This window comes from Mobula birostris, chromosome 2 (assembly GCF_030028105.1).
Source record: "Mobula birostris isolate sMobBir1 chromosome 2, sMobBir1.hap1, whole genome shotgun sequence".
NCBI lineage: Eukaryota > Metazoa > Chordata > Chondrichthyes > Myliobatiformes > Myliobatidae > Mobula > Mobula birostris.
In genome coordinates this window covers 16,693,728-16,714,593 of record NC_092371.1, presented here as the reverse complement: position 1 = coordinate 16,714,593, position 20,866 = coordinate 16,693,728, and the positions used below count along the sequence as shown (strand labels likewise).

Below are 20,866 nucleotides of genomic sequence, written 5' to 3'. Positions count from 1 at the left end.
CAAAGTTGCTGGTGAACACAGCAGGCCAGGCAGCATCTCTAGGAAGAGGTACAGTCGACGTTTCAGGCCGAAACCTTTCAGGTCTCGGCCTGAAACGTTGACTGTACCTCTTCCTAGAGATGCTGCCTGGCCTGCTGGGTTCACCAGCAACTTTGATGTACGTTGCTTGAATTTCCAGCATTTGCAGAATTCCTGTTGTTTACCTAATTAATTAGCACAGATGTGCTGGGTGTGTCCCGGCTACCGCTGCATTCTCCGCGGCCCAGGGGTTGGGGTGACGGGACTCTGGGGTGTCATCTCATCGTCATCTGTTTCCATCAGGGCAGGCAGGTCATCCTCTATCTCAAAATGCTTAATTGTGTCTAGTTTTATGCTGAGTTTAAAACTTGCTAACGGCTGCTCACAGGCATGTGTTTAAGCAATGCCAGCTAGAATGCAGTTCTGGGGGAGGAGCTTCGCTGCTCGGGGTGCGTGCTGCCTTTTTTTGTAATAGTGTAAACACCTGTTAGCGAAAACGGGTAACTAATGTAGGTCTTTCGTAACAGTGGGGTTTCGTAAAGCAAACATTCGAAAAGCGGGGGACACCTGTATTAAATACGTCTGCGGCATGCTACCACTTGCACTGGACCCCCTTCAACTCTCCTACCGATGGAATTGGTCTACTGATGATGCCACAGTACTACACATTGGCCTAACTCAACTGGAGAAGAGGAATGCATATGTTAGACTGCTGTTCCTGGACTACAGTTCAGGTGTTCAACACCACAATTTCCTCCAGACTTGACAGGAAGCTCAGAGACCTTGGCTGGCACCCCAGGTTGTGCAGCTGGATCTTGGACTCCCTATCAGATCGCTGACAGGTGATAAGGATGGGTTCCTTCACCTCTGACCCTTAACACAGTTGCCCCCAGGCTTGTCCTCTATTCCCTTACATGCACAACTGTGCTGCCACACACAGTTCCAATCTGCTGATCAAATTTGCAGATGACAGGACATTGATTGGCCTTATTTCTAGTGGTGATCTCTCCCTCAGTGTCCAAAAATCAAAAGAGTTGATTGTGGATTACAGGAGGAACTGAGACAGGCTCACTCCGATCAACATCAATGGGACTGCATTTGAGAGGGTGCATAGTTTCAAGTTCCTCGGTGTATACATCACTGAAAGATCTCACCTGGACTGTACACACTAGTTGTGTGACAATAAAAACACAACAGCGTCTCTTCCACCTCAGGTGACTGAAGAAGTTCGACATGAGCCCCCAAATTCCCAGGCTTTCTGCAGGGAACATTGAGAACATCCTGACTGGCTGTATCACTGCCTGGTATGGGAACTGCACTAACCTTGATCACTGGGCACTGCAGAGAGTGGTGAACTTCCCTCCATTGAGGACTTTTACAACAGCAAGTATATAAAGAAGGCCTGGAAGATCATTGGGGAGACTAGTCACCTCAACCATAAACTGTTTCAGCTGATTCCATCTGGCAAACGGTACTGCAGCATTAAAGCCATGACCAACAGGCTACGGGACAGTTTCTTTCTACAAGCCATTAGACTTACAAATTCACATGTCTGTACATTGTGAAGGAGTCATAATGCAAAGATTTTTACTCCCTCACGTTGTGGGATGGATGTAAAATTTAAATAAATAAATTCAAATAGAATCCCAGAAAGTTTTGTTTGGAAGAATGGTCTACAGTTCTTCCTCATTGTTGTGCAAGTCTGATCAGCAGCTACAGGAAATACTTTAGTGGAGGTTATTGCTGCTAAAAGAGGTTCTACCAGTTATTAAATACAAGGGTTCATATACTTTTTCCATCCTGGACTGTGAATGATTAAACAATGTGTTCAATAAAGATATGTTCAATTGTTTGTAATTAGTTTAGACAGATTGTGTTTTTATATTATTGTAACTTAGTTGAGAATCAGACCATATTTCATGAGTGAGTAATGCAGAAAGCAGGTATTTGCAGGGGCTCAAAAACCTTTTCTTGCATCAGTATATTTTGTCTGTTCACTGATACTAACTAGTGATACCTTACTAACAGCAATGTATGCATGCCTCTGTTTCAATGGGACTATCATGTGCACAACTGATTTTGTCTTTCTATTTTCCCTTGCAGTGAGCAATAAAACAAGAGTAGTTGTGAAATCCAAGATACTAGCTGAATTCAGGGTGAGTCTGTATTTTATTCCATGAGGATCTCGACCCAAAACCTTTCCGAACACAGTTCAGTTCCTCCAACAAATTCCTGCTTCTGTAGTCTCTTTGGTTTGCATCTATTTTCGTACATCCAATCTCTCCAGTTCCTGAAGTTTGGATTTCTCGGGTACATTTGTCATTGGAAGTTATACTGCAGAGCCTGTTCCTATATTGTCATTTCTGCCTTTGGATTATGGGAGGTATCATCGCCGCATCCAATTATTTTCTCATCTGAATCCCCTACGCACAACAACAAGCTGCATTTTTCTAGTGACTTTAAATCTTCACACTGTGAATATAATTATCCACATTACCGTGTTAAAGGGATTTATTCAAATATTCTTTAGATTCATAGTTACTAAAGAAATATTTGTTAATATTCCTCATCTTGACATGATTACGAAAGTCAGATTTTTTTTCCATAAAAAGAAACCAAACTGCAAGTATTTGATAGATTTAACCTTTTAACTTCCCCCATGGATATCACTACAGATAAGGTTGGAGTAAACCATCCTTTATGAGCCAATGCTGCTCGTTGATGAGTTTAAGACACAAGATCTCATCGGCTGATGAGATTGATAGAAAGAGCCATTAGAAAACGTTTCAAAATTGGCCCATGATATAGAAATAAGTGGAAGGGTATACTGTGGTGTGTGTGTGTGTGTGTGTGTATGTGTGTGTGTCTAAGAGAAATCAAAAGGCAGTTTATTATCTAAGGGGAGAGAGACTGCACATGAGTGAAGTACAGAGGGATCCAGGTTTTCTAGTGCATGAATCACACAACAGCTATCAGGCATGTCTTACTTGTAGATAAGAAAGCAACTGGCATTAAAAGATGTTGGAGTTTTACAAAAGTTTTAGTCCCTGGTAAATATGCAGTAACATTGAAGGCAGTACAAAGAATGTCCGCGAGTTTATTTTCTGGAGTGACATTTAAGATTCTAATGCTTGACAGGGTAATGTTGAGATGTTTTCATTTGTGATTGAGCCTTGAATGAGGTGATATGTGTCTTTTAGAGGGTGGTGATAGAAGCAGGATCATTAGAACTAGTTAAAGTGGAGGTGGATAAATATTTGGTAGGTCAGGGAACAGGGGAGGTCATATAGAGAGAAAGCAAGCAGGTTGGTGGGGCCTAGTGGCCTACTGCTGCTGTTTCTCACGTTCATTGTCATGTGGTGAGCCCATAATTGAAAAATCCAATTACTGATACTTAGAAATTCTAAATCTCTGCATCCAATTTAGAACTCAGTAAGTGTTGTCATTGCTGCAGTTGCAATGAACAGGAAAGCTGTTGAATCTAGTCTTTCTCATAAAGAATTTTATTTGCAATCTGCATGCAACCTGATTTCACAAAGAACCAGCACGCAACAATCAAGTAGTCTTCAATTTTAAGAGATGCTGGGTACTGGTGAGAATTTCATATTCTTTGGAAAATATCTCTGTGAATTCTTGCATTCACCTAAGAGAGTGAGCAAGGCACTGTGGGAAAATGCACCATTTTTGGTGCAACACTCCTCTGGTGTTTCACTGGGAGTGTTGCTAGCCATTTTCCTGATGGTAAGCCTTGAACTTATGAACAAGTGATTCAAAATGCAAGGGTGTTCCCACTGAACCACATCCTACAGATTGAGACAAAGTAAATTTGAATCCTCCTTTGTCCAGATTAAGCAATTAGCTTTGCAATTCTTTGAATGTATTTCACTGCTCTTCCATATCTAGAGTGGATTTTCTCACCTGGCCTGTGAATGTCCATTGCAAAGGGTGAAATGGAACATTGGGAGTTTAATCACCATTTCATAGAAGCTGGGTGTTTTCTTTTGCAGCCTGCAGCACTGATTGATCAGCTGGGGTCATACAAACAAGCTGAGGATGAGCGGGAGTTCAAAGAGAAACAACTTGGGACACTCCGCGTGGATGTCTGTAGCACAGAGACTCTGAAGAGATTGAAAGGTAAAGCTGTGAATTGTTCGAATACCTGCAGATTATTTGTTATGGAGAGGGGTTTGAACTCTTGTTTTATGTGGGTCCTTTTAGTTGGCCCTGAGTTTGCCCATTTTCACACTGCTTTGCTACTTTGGTGGCCCCAGTCATGCTGTTCGTACTGTATATGCTGCTGATCTCTGCATGAGGTCCAGCAACAGAGCTTCAAACAGCATATCTGGTCTCAGGTCCTATGCTGGGTTGCACTTCAGCTGCTTCGTTTGAATGCTGATTGTGAGGGTGTGGAGTGAATAGGCATGTATATTAAAAAAAACTTTGCTCATTTGATTTTTCTAGCTGTTAAATGTTTCTGAATATCAGGGATATCAGAAGCAATGATAAAACTTTAAAATAAGGTAGATTTGGGATGGGGCTTTGCTAAAAGGTTTACAGGGGAGTTTGAAGGCAGTAAAAAAAAACAGATGCTGGAGGAACTCAGGAGATCAAACATCAACATCTGTGCAGGTCAATACCAGGACAGTACATGTTCCACTGCAGTGGCTTCTTAGAGGCTTGCTGTTCAAATGTGGGATGGTCCTGACCTTGTGTATCTGTGGGTAAGTAAAATGAAAATGTGAGACACAAATAAAGCCCAATATAGGAAAATCTAGACTTGGGTTAGGAATCATTGACTTATTTCTTGAGATGTGGTTCTCCTACTTGGGTTAGCATCCAACCTGTGATCGCAGTGCTAAAGTTCAAAGTTACCATATACTAGCTTGAGCAGCACAGTAGTGTACCGGTTAGCACAGTGACTTTACAGTGCTAGTAATCACCAGTCCCACCCCTATCTGTAAGGGATTTGTACGTTCTACCCATGATCGTGAGTGTTTCCCCTCTGGTGCTCCAGTTTCTTCTCACTTTTCAAAGATGTACAGGTTAGGGTTAATAAGTTGTGGGCATGCTATCTTAGCACCAGAAGCATTGCGACACTTGCAGGCTGCCCGGCACAATTCTTGGACTATGTTAGTTGTTGATACAAAACAACACATTTCTCTATGTCTCAGTGAACATCATCTTCACCATGATGTGTTGTATGATGTGGACAATTGTGGCCTTCCATCTGTCTTTAATCTAAGAAGTTCTAATAAGCTCTTCAATGTGTCAATGTACATGAAATAGAAAGTTAACCTTATCTGAAGATTCATTTACTTACCGGCATTTAGAGGAATAAAATAAATACAATGGAATGTTTATGAAAATCTATACATAAATAAAGACTGACAGAACAACTACTGTGCAAATGAGAAAAATACTGAGGACCTGAGTTGTAAAGTGTCCTTGAAAGTGAGTCTCTTGGTTCTTAAAATCAGTTCAGAGTTGCGGTGAGTGAAGTTGGATCAGGAGCCTGATGGTTGTAGAGTAATAACTGTTCCTGAACCTAGTGTTGTGGGACCCAAGGCTTCTGTACCTCCTGCCCAATGGTAGTAGCAAGAAGAGGGCGTGGCCTGGATTGTGGGGATCCTTGATAGGGATGCTGCTTTTTTGAGGCAGTGCTCCATGAAAATGTGCTCAGTGGTGAGGAGGGTTTTACCTGTGATGGACTGGGCAGTATCCACCACTTTCTGTACACCTTTCTGTTCCTGGATGTTGGTGTTTCTATACCATGTTGTGATGCAACCAATTAAGATATTTTCCATTGTGTGTCTGTTGAAGTTTGTCTAAGTTAACAGAGACAGTTAAAGAGAATTTGCAGTTTAAAGAACATTACTTCCAGACTTCTCTGCCAATAAGGTGCCTTAATGGTGAAATAGTTGTAATCATGGAGGAAGCATGGGAAAATTTAAACTATGCACGGCCAAAAATGCGTGGGAATTATTGGTGAGAAATATGGACGATGGACATGTAAATGGTTATATAAAGCTGCTTAACATGTATAAATTTTGAATTTCTTTGTAGTTTTGAATAATATATAGTGAGAATTAATATATTGTGGTAGGGAAACAGTTTGTCCATCTTGTTATCTCTGAACAATCAAATTTGTTTGAGTGATTTTAGAATGAATCTCTCTCCATCTCCCTTGATAAATTTCTCTGGTCCTTCGAAAAGCCAGCCTTAATTTTATGTTGAACAATCCCAACTAACTTGTACAATGTAATGTTTAATTCTCATTTTACAGATCGTGCTGGAGGAAAACGATTTTCCAAAGATTTTGAAGAATCCAGTTCTAAATTAGAAGATTTCTGTACGGAGCTTGAGAGGGAGGTGAAGAAGACCCCACCACTAATTGAAGCTCTAGAAAATGCAGAAATATTCTATGAGGCTCAGTACAAGGAGGTGAAGATTGTGGCAAATGTACGTATCTTTGTAAGAACTCATGCCGAACTTGTATGTGTATTCTGTACCAAAGTCATTTACTGTTCAGTTCGTTGTTTTTTTTTAAACTTCTATCTGTTATGGTTTTTTTTTTTGCAAAGCGTAGTTTAGCCTTGTTCCAGAGTTTCTGAACAAAGTTTTTGTATCAACTTCCATTTCCTTCATAATGCCACATATACTAATTAAACCTCAGCCTCTTGGTTCCCGAAGAATAGAAACCTGAATGTATCAAGTATTGACCAGGCAAGTAAGCAATGAATTTCCAGTGTGTGCCAGTGTTACCTTATTACATAACTAGGAAACAGCAGACACTGTTCAAACCATTTAGCTTGCTTCCTATTCCTATTCTCCATGATTGTGCCTATTTGTAGATTCCACCCAGGAGGCTTTGTTTCATCACTGAGATCAGAAGGTAAGCATAATCCTCCTTAGATTTACAGTGTCAAAAGGCCTGCCTCTTCAAATTCCTTATGACCTCTTAACACCTAGAGGACCAAGGCAGCAAATGGATGGAAAGGCCACCAGATACAAGTTCTCATCCACTTGCTGCTTCTTTGTCACTATCTTAATCATAGAGTCCCTTCAGCTCCAGTATTCTGTTACTGTAAGGTGTACTATATATCACTCCATGGTGGCAGTTCAGCAAAGCTCCTTTAATATCATCTCCCAAACCCAAACCAAGGTCAGCACTCATGTAATAATCACACTGTATTGATAGCAGTAATTGAGTTGTATGCTTGATGAATATATTTGTGACATTCCTGCCAATTACAGTGTAGGGAATACTGATTAAACTTATTTCCCAGCTTTCTTCCTACTTTTTCTTATTCTGTATGGTTAAGTACTGCATAGGAGCTTGGTTTGCTGGTGCTATTAGAGTTTCTCTCATATTCCAACATTACATAAACCGAGAGATGTTGCCAATGTGAAGATAATACATACTTTGTTATGGATGGATGGTCTTTCTAACTAAACTTAGATCAAGGGAACTAGCCAGTATGATCACTTGCAAGTGACTACCTTCTGACTAGTCTTGATTTGTTACTTTTGTTCCTCCCTGTGCTGTCTTTTCCCTTCTAGTAGCCGTTGGTTATTTAGTCGCGGGTATTGTCCCACAGGTACCATTATCCTCAGTAACTGGTTGTTCTTGTTTTTTCTTCCTGTCACAAGTATCCTCTTCACTTCCAATGTAATCTTCATTTCTTCTGGAGTAAACCAGGCCAATAGGAGAAGCACTGTGTCTATGTGTTTCATTGTTTGCCTCTTTGCTATTGATTATTTCCTTACAGGCCTATAAGACATTCGCCAACAGAGTCAACAACTTGAAAAAGAAGTTGGACCAGCTGAAAACAACCCTTCCTGATCCAGATGAGTCTCCCATTCCATCTCCAAGCATGGATGCTCCATCACCAACGGGCTCTGAGTCCCCTGTCCGCCCTACAGAGGAGGCTGTTTCAGAGGTGGTTGAAGAGAGCCCCAGGTCACCACTGCCTGAGGCTTCAGGTGATAACTGTGACGTTGAGGACATGGAGCTTTCGGATGACGAAGCTGCAGAAGCATCGAACATAATAGGTATCAAGCTTAGCAATTATCAGTGGCACAAAGCAGGCCTTCTGGCCCACCTAACATTCCTTCCCCCGTCACAGCCTTCCAGTATACTTTCCATTTTTTTCTCCTGTTTGTTTGACCACTGCCTTATGCGTCAAGTTTTACCCTCGTATCTTTGTAATTCCTTTGTGGGTTTGTTGTTATTAATGGGCTATTGTAATTGTTTCCCATCACTGAACATATTGCCTCCCTCTCCACCTCATACAGTCCATTCATATTGCGCAAGGTTATCTTTCCACCTCTTTTTACAGAATCCTTAATCTTTTTTGCTCACTGTTGTCTCAGAACTAAAGGTAGTAAGTGCTAGCATCAGTCTGCATCTGTGAGGAAGAACAATGTTAAAGTTTTAGCCCTTGACCTTTTGTGTCTTGTGGCGACATCAATCTACACATTTTTTATACTTCTTCTAGTGTTACCGTGTATATAAAAAAAATATTTGCGCTATACACAGTATTTTGAGCAGTCTGGTCACAACATCTAGATGTTAACTTCTGTAGCCCTGAAAATCAGTATCTTGTTTACATCGTAAGTGTTTGGTGGCACTTTTAATGATGTGCTCATCTATGCCCTTACTATTTTAGTTTTATTGGATAATTTTAATAGACTTTTTTCAAGAATGGAAAACTTTAATTTTCAACTCATAGAGTGCATCCTTTAATAAGACTCTTAGAGTTTTTGTTTCTCTGATCTGAGTTTAGTTACCCAGATTGAATGCTATCTAACACCCTCAATCTCACAGCATGTTTCAACCTAACAGGTTTTTTCTTGCCTGACACGCTCAGAATTCTGGAAGAAGTTCCACAGAGTTTGACTTATTAGGAAGAGTCAGTTGACAGAAATGCTAATGCTAAAAAAAAAATCAGCATTCAGAAGTCTTCTATGATCCTTTTGACCTCAGCTGGGTCCATTAATCTGCGACAGTCAGAATTTCACACAAAGTTTCTGCAGTGTCTGTGCCTGAAATCAAACCTCACCTTCAAATCATGTTCAAAAACATTTTCTCATGAATAGTCCAGCTCATTGCTTAACATTGGTAGCTTGGGTTGGCTATTTAGAAGTTTGGTTGATCACTGAGCTTGATAAAATGTTTGCAGGTGTTCGGCTCCAGTTGAGAAGCCATGAACTGCGCACAGGTAATAGCTTCTTGATTGGAGCTGAAATGTCTGCAAACGTTTTACCAAGCTCGGCAACCAACAAAACTTTCAATCAGCAAAGAAGTTAGGCCCCTCCTTGTATTGCAGTACATCTAGTGAGTGCACTCACTGCAGGACTGGTGGAATCGGAGAAATTCTGCTGTTGGCAACATGCAGCAGTGAGATGGAAAGATCATGATTGTTCCTCATTTCCATTGGAAGGAAGAAATTGGGTCTAACTGCTCCATCATATGACAATGCTAATATGTCTGAGCACAAGATAGCAGTATTCCACAAAATACAGGATGGGAGGATATTTGCAGCTCACAGAATTTGAACCATTTTCTTTTAATTGTTGCTGTCTAGCAGTGGAAAGAGACGAGAAGAAAGAGGAATCCAGTCCAAACACACCAGCAGCAAGTGCAAGCCCACAGCCAGAAAAGGCTTCAATTCAAGCAGACAGCAGCACACAGGCCAAGGGTAGCACCATAACACCACCCCTGGGCCTGCCAAACCTGGCAAATATCGACTTGGGCAAAATTAGTTCTATCCTTAGCAGCCTGACAACAGCCATGAAGAACACAGGTGAGACACAGAGGCTTTGCCACACACCACCTCAAAAGGAATTACTCAGAAGTTGTTCATGGCAATGGGTTGCATGTTTTAATATTTACCCATTTTGCAAAGAGGTTTTGTTAATTAATTAGCAGTCTTACAAGTCAGTTTAATTTGGATTTGCTTCTTTAGAGATCACCTGCAAACTAAGTTTGTGCCTTCAGAACCATTCTGCGACTTAAGCATATCATTGAAGATGACAGCCCACTGTAGTAGTGACTGCGTGGTGCATTGACAGCACTTGTGTGCTTCGAATCAGTTACACTCAGCAATTACAACAGCATTTTCATATGTGGTTATGAGGATTCTATGTTATTAACTGAAGAAAATCTTAAAACTGATAAATTAATGTCTCATTGTTCATGGGATCTGTGCCAAACAGCAATTCTTTAAGCTTGAACAAACTTCTTGAGATAATATGTAGTGCTATATAAATTAGTAATTTACTTTGTCTTTGATTGTTGGGAGTTCAGAAGCAAAATCCATTGAAACAGTAAATTTTCTTTGAATGTGAGAAAGTGTCACTCCCTTGTGCTGTTCTCTGCTTTTAGTTGAGTCATGTTTGGGGCATGCAAGAAGGAGTGTTCTAATTGATCTGTAGCTAACTCAAGAAGGCTAAATAATGCATTACATTTTGAAATTTTCCCAGAACGTCTTTCTTACATTTAAAGTTTGATTGTAGTTTGCAATAACAGACCAAATTGTGTCATTTTATCTGCAACATATGGGTTAATGTAGTTTGGGTGTAAATTATCATCCTGAATTATAAGAAGTTGCTCGTGGGCAATCAGTTTGATGATTTTATTACTAAGGAAATGTGGAAACAAACCATTCTGCAAACAAGTTAAAGGTACTGTTGATTGTCTACTTTATAAGAAAATGAATGTGCAATTTAGTATAAAATACAGTTATTCTGGAACAAACTGAATTGACTTTAAAAAAGCATCTTAGAAATTGCATTCCTGCTATTTGTAACACATGCTGGTGATGACAGGATTTCTATTTACTTCCTCTTGGGTAAAGAGGCGAGATGAATAGAGATTCTGAGAAGGAACCTGGATTAGAAGCAGCCTCGGAGAATACAAAGGAACTGAATAAGTAATTTTTATAGTAAACCATGAGAAAATGGTCAAAGGGACATTAAAGTCAAAAGCTGATGTCAAACAGTAGAATGTCAACATATTAGTAGTGGTAATCCAATTTGGATTGACAATTTGTGAAGGGTATAACATTAAGTCTAGTCAATGAAATTAATTGATAAAACGACAGAACTTTGTGTTTTCAATTTGAGGTTTGTTCAGTCAGAAAAAACTTTAACAAAACACACAAACAGTACTACCTCCTAATCATAGTAGAAAAGAAAAAGCATTGATGTGCTCACAGATTACATTGGTAGGGTGTTCATTGAGATTAATAGTCCTTGTGTACAGGGTGAAATCATTTCCCAACTTTATAATGATACAAGCCATCCTATTCAGTAACCATTAATATAACTGTTGAAGCAGGGGGCACTTCTACTTCAATCTAACAATGTGACCAGAGGTAAGGGTTGCAAATCAAACAAAAATATCCTTTCTCTTAGTGGATGCCAAAAAGTTTCCTTTAAGGCTTCTGACCTTCCACAAGTAAGCTCTGTTCTGTGATTATTTTGTGGAAGGAGTGATGAAAGAAGCTTGAAATTAAGTTGATTTCAAGAAAAGAATGATAATGAACATAAAACAAATGTAAAAAAAAATTTGTGTTGGTATGTGAACAGGAAAAATGTTGGAAAAGGAGAAGTGGGCTTATCAGAGACCAGAAAAGAAGTTTACTCAGAGTGAGTGGGAATGACTCAGGTATTAAATGAGTACTTTATAATGGCCTTCACCAAGAGAAAAAGCAGTACTGAAGTCCCAGCGAAGGTAGGTGTAATCAGGATTGTGGATGGGAGCAGAAGTCGATGAAGAGTTTTAGAAAGTTTTATCTCTCAATAAAGGTGGTAAATCACCTCATCTAGGTGGGATATATTCCAGATTGATGAAGGAAGTAAGATGAATTTGTAGAAGCCACTGGCTATAATATTCTGAACTACTATAGATTTGGGTGTGATGTCTGAAACACTTGCAAATATTACATCCTGTTCAAAAATAGATGTAGAGGTGGAGCTATCAAAAGACTTTTAGTTACACCTTGATAGTGGGAGAACTACTGGAAACCATTGGGGATAAAATTAGAGACAAGATTAATGTCACAGTAACTCATTTTACAAAATGTTACAAAATTAAAAGCTGTGAATTAATAGCATTTGTGGCAGCAATGAGAAAGATTCAAAATTCAAGGTTGTTCAATGTCATTCCTTATACACGTGTGTAAAGGAGAATGAAATAATCGTTCACCAGATCCAATGCTGCACAAAAAACACAAAGATAAATAACACAGTAATAATAAAAAACAATAAATATAAATATGTACAATAGCAAATATACTTAATTTGACTATATGTCCTTTAAGTGACTCTAGGCACAGGAGTGTCTGTACATAAGGTGACTGGGGTGTGTGGCGGGAGTTAGTGCATGGAAGTGTTCATCAGCCTTCCTGTTTGGGGAAAGTAATTGTTTTTTGAGTCTAGTGGTCCTGGCGTGGATGTTATGTAGTCTCCTCCATGAGGTGAATGGACAATCAGTCCATGAGAAGGGTGGAGGGGATCCTTCATGATGTTATTGGCACTTTTCCAGCATGTTCTTGTATATATGTCCTTTATGGTGGGTAGGTTAGTGCCAGAGATGTGTTGGGCAGTTTTGATTATGACAATAGGCTGTGTTACAGAACAATAAGACATCAGAGCAGAATTAGGATATTCGGCCCATTGAGTCCTCTCCTTCATTCCATCATGGCTGATTTATTATCCCTCTCAACCCCATTGTCCTGCCTTCTCCCCAAGGGGACTATTGATGAAAGCCTTTTTTTGAACTGGAGGAAAATGGAGCTCCCTAAGACTTGGTACAGAAACTATTGATTTCTTAATGTATATTGATAATTTGGACCTAGTGAAGAGGGCAAAGTTCCCAAATTTACTCATGAATCAAAGATTGAACAGTGAGGAGAATGGCAAAAGACTTCAAGGAGATGTAGGCAGACTGGTGGAGTAGATAGCAGATAAATGCTAAAAGATCTGGGAGGATATGTCTGATGTGGTTATTGAAATGGTTAGATTTGCACAGGTTCCTGAATATTACACTTAGCGGCAAGAAAGTCGTGATTGTCAGCACTAGTTCACCCTCTGCTGGAGTACTGTGTCCAGTCCTGGGCACTATACTTTGAAAATATTGTAAAAGCTTTGAAGAGGATTGCAGAAGTTTGCCAAGATGGTTAGGATCAGGGATTTGATGGACAGTTGCTTCGTTTGTTTGAAGTTGAGGTGGAATCTATTAGAGGTATTAAAATCATGAACAGTCTAGACACAGAGATAGAGCAATTGTTATTGTCTGAGGGAGTCAAGAACCAGAAAGTAGATAGAAAGTAATTGATAATTGGGCCAAAAGTGCTATGTCTGTTAAATGTCATGAGTATTTAAGATCTGGAAAGTACTGCCAGGGATGTTGAGTGGACACATGGTGAGTCAGGATTTCTTTGGCTTGCCTGCCCCCTCAGGAGCCTGTTACCATAGCCCAGCATGAATTGGGAGTGACCACAACTAACCATGGGTGGGGTGATAAGGGTGAATGTGAAGCAGACTGTTGCTGTGTTTTTTACTCATCTCCATTGTACTGAATTGGACTGGTTAGTAACAAAAGAAATAATCATTCCTTAATAACTTGATTTTTTTTGACCAGATAAGGATTAAATCAGGGTGGCTCTCCTTTTGTTGAAAATGTCTGTGACTGTAGGTAGGTGCTACAATTTTGCATTATTATCATGGAAACAGGTAGGTTTGGTTAAATATTAAAACAATTGTTGCACTGAGTCACAGATTTATAAGAAATATTCATTTTTTTCACTGATGTTTTACAGAATATAGTTTGAAAACACTAACATTCCAAGGTTGTGGATAGAATATTAAAAAATATGTTTGGCCTGTGAAATGTTTGTACTCTAAAGAAAATTCTTTTGTTTTTCCAAATAGCATAGGGTCAATGTCTGTGGGTTGGAAGCAGTTTGAAGGATTTAAGAGCATCATATAAGAAGCAGATTACATTACTTTTGTTCCCATGTACTGACAACCATGGTAATTAGTGACACTAATCTGCTGGGTAAGCCATACTCATCAGTTGAGGACCTTACAGCTTTTTAAGCATTACTGTTGGATAACAGAGTATGGACATAAATCGGGTAACATCCCATTGAACTCTGCCAGGATGTGTGATCATGGGACCAGACCTCCCCTATGCAAATCCACGTCGTCTTCTAGGTAACTTGGATGAGCACATCCAGCCTGAACTAATGCTTTCAGCAAGTATTGGCAGATTTGGGTAATGCCATCTCTAATGTTACAATTCAAATAATGTTTGACATGAGACTACGTTAGGTGAATGTTGGTTGTTTGAAGGATGAAATTGCCTTGAAGTGTTTTAATTTTTGTTCCATTCCGTTGCCAGGTTGTCTTGTTACTGAACTTGTCAGATTTCTCTTTCTTGCCCTCTGCAGTCAGCCCAGTGATTGGTCAAACACCTGTTCCAGTGGCTTCTCCTGGAGCTCAGTCGAGTACTGGCCAAAAGGCCCCTGTTCAGAAGCCTTCTCCAGTTCCTCCCAATCCTTTGGCAAGCATCCTGTCAAAAGTTGAATTAACTCCAGAGAGCATCTTGTCAGCACTCAGCAAGAGCCAGGGGTCTTCCGCTCCTGCACTGCAAGGTAAAGCTAAAGAAATATATGAAGATTGACTGATCACACCATCATCTTATCTCTGCAACCACAGGTCAATGTTCATATCTATCTTGGTATTGCAGACCATCATCAAATCTGTGCTGGCACTTGGAGCAATTCCATTGATGCCACTGCCCCATATTTCCCTTTGATCTGTTCTCCCATCATGCCCATCTGTATGGTCCTGATTCTCCTGCCACCCACCCCTCTTGGATTGATTAACTTATCAACCAGGATGTCTTTGCATGTGGTTATGGAAAGAATCTGCAGACTTCATTCAAACAGCACCAGAGATCACGATGAAAACCAGATCATTGGAACTGTGGGAGGGCAGCACTCATTGCTTGCCACTGGACCCTTGACAGAGACATCAGACGGGAGGGAGGTTACACAGATTGAAAGGGTCTAATTCATACCCCAGCTCTGCATTTTATTTTCCTCTATATGATGATTCTGAGTTCCATATGCTCAATGATAACTCACACCTTACAGATCTACACTGACTACATTAAAAGCTTACATCCTCCTGTTGAAACTGCAGTTTCTCTAGTTCCGAACTCCACTTCCCATGGGGCGCCACAGTAGTGTAGCAGTTAGCACAACGCTTTTACAACTCAGGTGTCAGAGTTTGGAGCGCAATTCTGGCATCATCTGTAAGTAAGTGTATGTTCCTTCCCATGTGTACGTGGGATTCCTTCCACAGTCCAATGACTTACTGGTGAGGCGGTTAATTGGTCATTGTAAATTGTCCTGTAATTATGCTTGGACTGTTGTGCTTTTGTCTGAATACCCTATGAAGTGGCCTGTTATGTACAGAAATGTACAGCTCCCCTTTCACTCTGCCTCATTAGTGCATGTCCATCAAAGCTTTCACACTTATAAAGTCACCAGATATATTTTCTCAGTGTTGAAAAACAGCATGAAGCGCTCTCTCGCTCTCTATCATCTTCCATTTTCAAGAAGTATATTGGAATATATTGCTGTAAATCGAGTTAATGTAAAAATGTATCACAGGAGTTAAAATGCAGTTTTAAGTAACTGACCTTTTAATTTCTCTCTCATTAGGTCTCTCATCATTACTTCAGAGCGTGACAGCAAACACTGCTGTCCCATCAAACAGCACAGCTCCAAGTATTTCTACCCCGGCAGTGGCAAACATCACCAGTCCATTGGACAAAAACGTTCCCATTAATAATTCCAGCACTCAGCCTGTGATGCAAGGGCTGATTAGTTGCTCTCCAAATTCACCTGCATCAGAAGTTTCCTCTGTTTCCTCAGTGAGCTCTGCCCCGGTAAACCATAGTCCTGCCCTGTCCAACACAAGCCTGAAGGCACCTGCCAGCACAAATGTACTTGAGAGTTCTCTTCGCAATACTGCCTCTTCATCAAGAGGAAACTTGAGCAGTCAGAAGGCACCTTCAGAGGCAGTTCCAGCTGAACCAGAAGTGCAGCCACCCTCACCATCAAGTTTGGAGCTGAAAATTCACAACTTTCTCAAAGTTAACCCAGGCTTTAAGGCTTTAGATCTGAATATCCCTCTCCTGAGTAATTTGGGCTCTAGTGACTCTAAGAGTCTCTTGCAGCCTTCAGATGGAAGTCGTAATCCCAGCAGTACCATACTGGACAACCAGGATGGCACGCCAGTCAGAGATGAGAGAGGTGGAACTCCAACCCAGGATGAAATAATGGACAAACAAGCAACAACAGGCACTATAGATCCAATGTCCTTACTGTCTAAGCTAATCAGTCCGCCCTCCTCTTCAACTAGCAGCACAAACTCTCCTCCACTTTCCATGCCACAAAATATAGATTCGGCTTATTCAGAGATTTCCAGTGCAGTGCCTTCTTACCAAAGCGATACTTCATATAACCGTGGAAGGGCTTCATTCCCTTCCTCCTACAAGTCCTCAGAGGTGTGGGAAGAATCTTCCCCGAACAGAGACTCTCCTCAAGAGCAGTTTTATGCGGGTGAATCCTGTACTGATTTTGATTATGCTGGACCACCGCTTTCTTCAGTTTCCAATTTGTTGAAACAACCCCCAAAATCTATTCTCAAATCAAACAAAGCAACAGATCAGATGCAGAGTCCCAATGAATACCAGTCTATCTCTACCAGTTACAGTCGTCTCAAGTCTGTGTTCTCCAAACCCGTGAAATCCATTCTTAAGAAACAAGAAACTTATGGCAGTAGGTCAAGCAGTAGCAAGGGCTATAGGGAAGATGATCAGGGAATTGATCTTGAGAACCTTCCTTCAGCAGCTCACAACAATCAGTTCTTTCGCTCAGAATCTAATAATATCATATTACAGCCTTCATTCTCGGATATATCTCGTACAGGACCACTTCAAAAAGCATTTTCTGACCCGGTGTGTTCTACCCCTTCCCGACCACCTTCCTCTTTACAAAGTGCTGCAGCTGGTTCTTTTAGCCGCACATCTGCCGCCACCATTGATAAAACTGTAACACTGGGCTCTCCAGTCTCTGCTACTTCAACCATTGAGTTCAAGAACATGTTAAAGAATGCCTCGCGTAGACCGACTGATGACAAACCTCTAGAAAGCCCTATTAGTCCTGTACCGTCAGTTGGCCTGAGCGAGAAAGGGAACCTACCAGTTTTTGGACAATCTGGGATTGCAGAGAATGCAGATGGAGAGCAGCATTGCATTGAGACTCGGATATCTACATCAGATTTACCTGAGAATGTAGAGGAGAAAGGAGCCCCCATAGAGACACTAGGTTCCAGTACACCATCAGCTGGGAGGCTGATGGTTGGAGAGCCTATTCAGACTCTGGATTCCAGCCGAGGGTCAGGTAGAGGCAGTATGAGTCATGGGAGAGGGGGGTCCAGGAGCAGTTGGTTTGAAGCTAATGAAAGCATTTCAGACTTTGATGAAGATTCCTCCTCTCTTGATGTTTCTGATATGACTCAAGGTATTCCTCCCAGTTTTAGAAGTCAGTTTGAAGAACACAGACTCCAGTTCACTGAGACGTCAAGCAGCTACAGATCCAACAGTTTCAGCAATCCCTTTGAAAGGCAAACTCAGCAGATTGGACGTCAACCTGGCTCACGACACGATCACATTGGGCCAACACCTGTCTCCAGTCGAGACCACATTGGGCATCCATCTGGGCCTCCTCCAGACCATGTACTTACCCCATGCCCCCCACAAGATCACATTGGGCCTCCTGTTCCTTTGAGGGATATCGGACTGCCACCAGGACCCCCAAGGGATCACATGAGCCTGCCCCCGGGTCCTCCACCTGATCACTTAGGTCCTCCTGTCCCCCCACAGGAACACATGGGTGCCTCGTCAAGTTCCCTTCGAGAACATGGTTCATTCCCTGGTTCTTCCCAAGACCACAGTGGGCCACCTCCCAGTTCCTCTGAGAAGATTGGGCCACCAAGGGACCATGTTGGACCACCACCTGGCACCCCTGTTGACCACATTCCCCCACCATCTGGTCCGCCTCCTGACCACTTTGGTCCTGGTCTACCACCTGGTCCTCCTCCAAGAGATCATCTTGGACCTCCTCCAGGTCCCCCAGTGCCCCCTCCTGGTCCACCTCCTCTGGACCACCTTGGACCGCCTCCTGGTCCCCCTCCCCGGGATCATATGGGGCCCCCTCCTTTACCCCCCCCTGGTCCACCACCAGGCCCTCCTCCCAGAGACCATCTTGGCCCACCACCTCCTGTCCCACTTCCACAGGATCACCTTGTTCCACCTCCTGGACCCCCTCCAAGAGATCAGTTGGTCCCACCTCCTGTCCCTCCACCACAGGACCTCCTTGGTCCCCTGCCTGGTTCTCCTAGAGACCTCCTTGGCCCATTAGCTGGGCCACCTCGAGAACTCCTTGGCTTACTTCCATGTCCTCCAAGAGACTTCCTTAGCTTAACCAACAGGCCTCCTGTGCAAAGGTCTTCGAGAGATTACTATGGGCCATCCTTTGGAGCCCAACAAGACTACAGTGGTCCTGGTAGGTTCTTCCAACGAGGGCCCCTGCGGCCTCGGGAAAGTTTTCAGAGTGGGAAGCGACCCAACCTCCATTTTGGAAGTCCCCCTTTTGCCACTGCTCCCAAACGACCATATATGCCTCCAAGGTATTGAAAATGGAAAGCAGCTGACAAGGTGAATTTTCTGTACTGGGGATTATGTGAAACTCTTTCATCTCTGACCCTTGATCACTGAGCAGCTTTGTGGTCATAGAGGCAAAGTTCAGCATGGTGCTTTTAGGTCACCTATATGTCTTTTGTGTGCCAGTCTGTTCTCCCTTCTGATTCTTTCACTTGCCTTCTCCAATGTTGACCTGCTGTGCTAGGTCAAAGGTATGTTATGGTTAACAGTCACTACAGGGTCACTACAAACCCCTGCACGCCAGTGTTCCATCAGGACTTAAGTCGTGCATGGAAAGCGTACTAGGAATGAGACCACCACTTACTTTTATACAAAGTAAAACTTGTATTGTTCCAAAAAAATCATTATACGGTCTTAGCTGACTGTAGCTTCATCAGACCCTTTCCTACCTTGTTGTTTTTAAATTACACTTTTACTTTTGTACCAGTTTATGTCAGGAAAAAAAAGTGGTTAAATGCAAATGGGAAATGTCTCTGCCATCATTGCAAGTGTTGTCTGATTGGTTGCGTGTAGGCAGGTTACAGTGCACACATCAGAAACTGACAACATACTTATTTTGGCTTTATGTCACAGGTGTCTCATTTAGGGAGAACTACCTGTAGCTACAGATGACTCCAGCGGGCAGAGCCATTAACATTACAATACATTGCCTGCTCTCTGGTGGCCGTAGCTAGTGCCAATGACAAAAATATTTCCTAACGTTATGTAGATGCTTGCATCTATTGGCATTGGCTCCTGCACAAATTCCACATTACTTCAGTGCAGGAGGCCTATGTTTAAAAACACCCCCTGCTTTTTGCATGCCATTTAATATGTTTCTCCACAGCATCAACAATGGAGTGTCTTCCCTTGGAAGTGCCAGCCAGCGCTGCTCGTTAAGATGCCACGCAGAATATGAGGTGGAATGAGATTTGTAGTGCCCTGGTTGCTTCATCTAATAACTGGCTGAAAACACGACAAGAGTTCCACCAATCCAAGCAAGAAGATTAAAATCACAGCAAGGAAGACTGGAAGCTGTGAAGTGTGCAGTGGGCATAGTTCCCTATTCTAGCAGACCACAATGAGATTTATAATGTTTCTAATGACCAGATAGTAAAAGGTTGATATTGTCATTGGTCCTCAAGAAAAAAGATGGAATAAATGTACCTTAGGCACATAATGAGCTTCTGTTTTTTTACAATAGACTGACCAACCATTGATATTAGGCTACATAAAACTTAATTATTTGCAACCTGTTAAGAATTTGATTATTTCTTGCCCTGGTAATTGATTAGCACAAACTATCCAGTGTTTTTCTTTGCTCCCCCCCCCACCCCCCACCATTTAATTCATTCTGTACCAGTCACTGTTTTGTCAAAATGACCTGCTTGTTTTAAAGGAAAGCCTTGTTGAACAATCCTTGTTCATTGTTTATAAATTTAAAGAAATATAGGGGAAGGGAGGAAAGGAAACCGAGTGCGTGGAAAAAGCATAGCAGTGGGCTGTGTAGTGCATTGACTTCCCCCAAGTAATAACTGGAATAGGTTTGAAAAAGTGACTTTTATGTGATCAGTCCATTTCAGAGCTCATTTTTGCTTAATTCAAGGTGGCTTTGAAGAAATAAAATGAATCGAGGTGGATACTGTGTAACCAGACTTGGTTCCATACAGTCCAGTTTATGCTTATATTGAAGACTGTGTTAGTAACTAAATTCAGAGATTTTTGAAAGCTTTATCTATATGTGGATATACGCATACACACATATTCACACATTTTCTTGGTGGTTACTTTTCAGTTGAAATGTAATATGTATGTAGCAAGAGGAAACAAGATCTTCTTTCCTGAATTAAAAAGTAAAGATCAAGTTCTCCATTTATTTTTCTTAAAAGTTTGTAACCATTTAGCAAGTGTTACTAATATGACATGGGTTTGGTGCAAAGTGAAGTTTAAGCTGTGAATTCCCTTTTCAGTATAACTACTGATACGTCACCACTTGCCATTGTTCATGTTAATGTTATTTCACTGGAGGAAAGGGGTAACTTTATAGATCCAACATCACTG

At 41.5% G+C, this 20,866-nt stretch overlaps 1 protein-coding gene across 4 annotated transcripts in view; it reads left to right on the top strand.

The window, feature by feature from the left end:
- Positions 1-20,866, top strand: part of rprd2a (regulation of nuclear pre-mRNA domain containing 2a) — a 92,208-nt gene that overhangs the window by 61,609 nt on the left and 9,733 nt on the right. For 2 of the 4 annotated variants that reach the window (XM_072238233.1, XM_072238217.1), the window contains 7 exons: positions 2,122-2,174; positions 4,026-4,152; positions 6,302-6,477; positions 7,788-8,070; positions 9,606-9,824; positions 14,478-14,681; positions 15,759-20,147. In XM_072238233.1, the coding sequence (XP_072094334.1) occupies positions 2,122-2,174; positions 4,026-4,152; positions 6,302-6,477; positions 7,788-8,070; positions 9,606-9,824; positions 14,478-14,681; positions 15,759-18,799 (4,103 nt within the window). In that variant the 3' untranslated portion in view covers positions 18,800-20,147. Of the gene's footprint in view, positions 1-2,121; positions 2,175-4,025; positions 4,153-6,301; positions 6,478-7,787; positions 8,071-9,605; positions 9,825-14,477; positions 14,682-15,758; positions 20,148-20,866 lie in introns of those variants that run through there. The other 2 variants (XR_011882481.1, XM_072238225.1) reach the window with 2 other exon arrangements.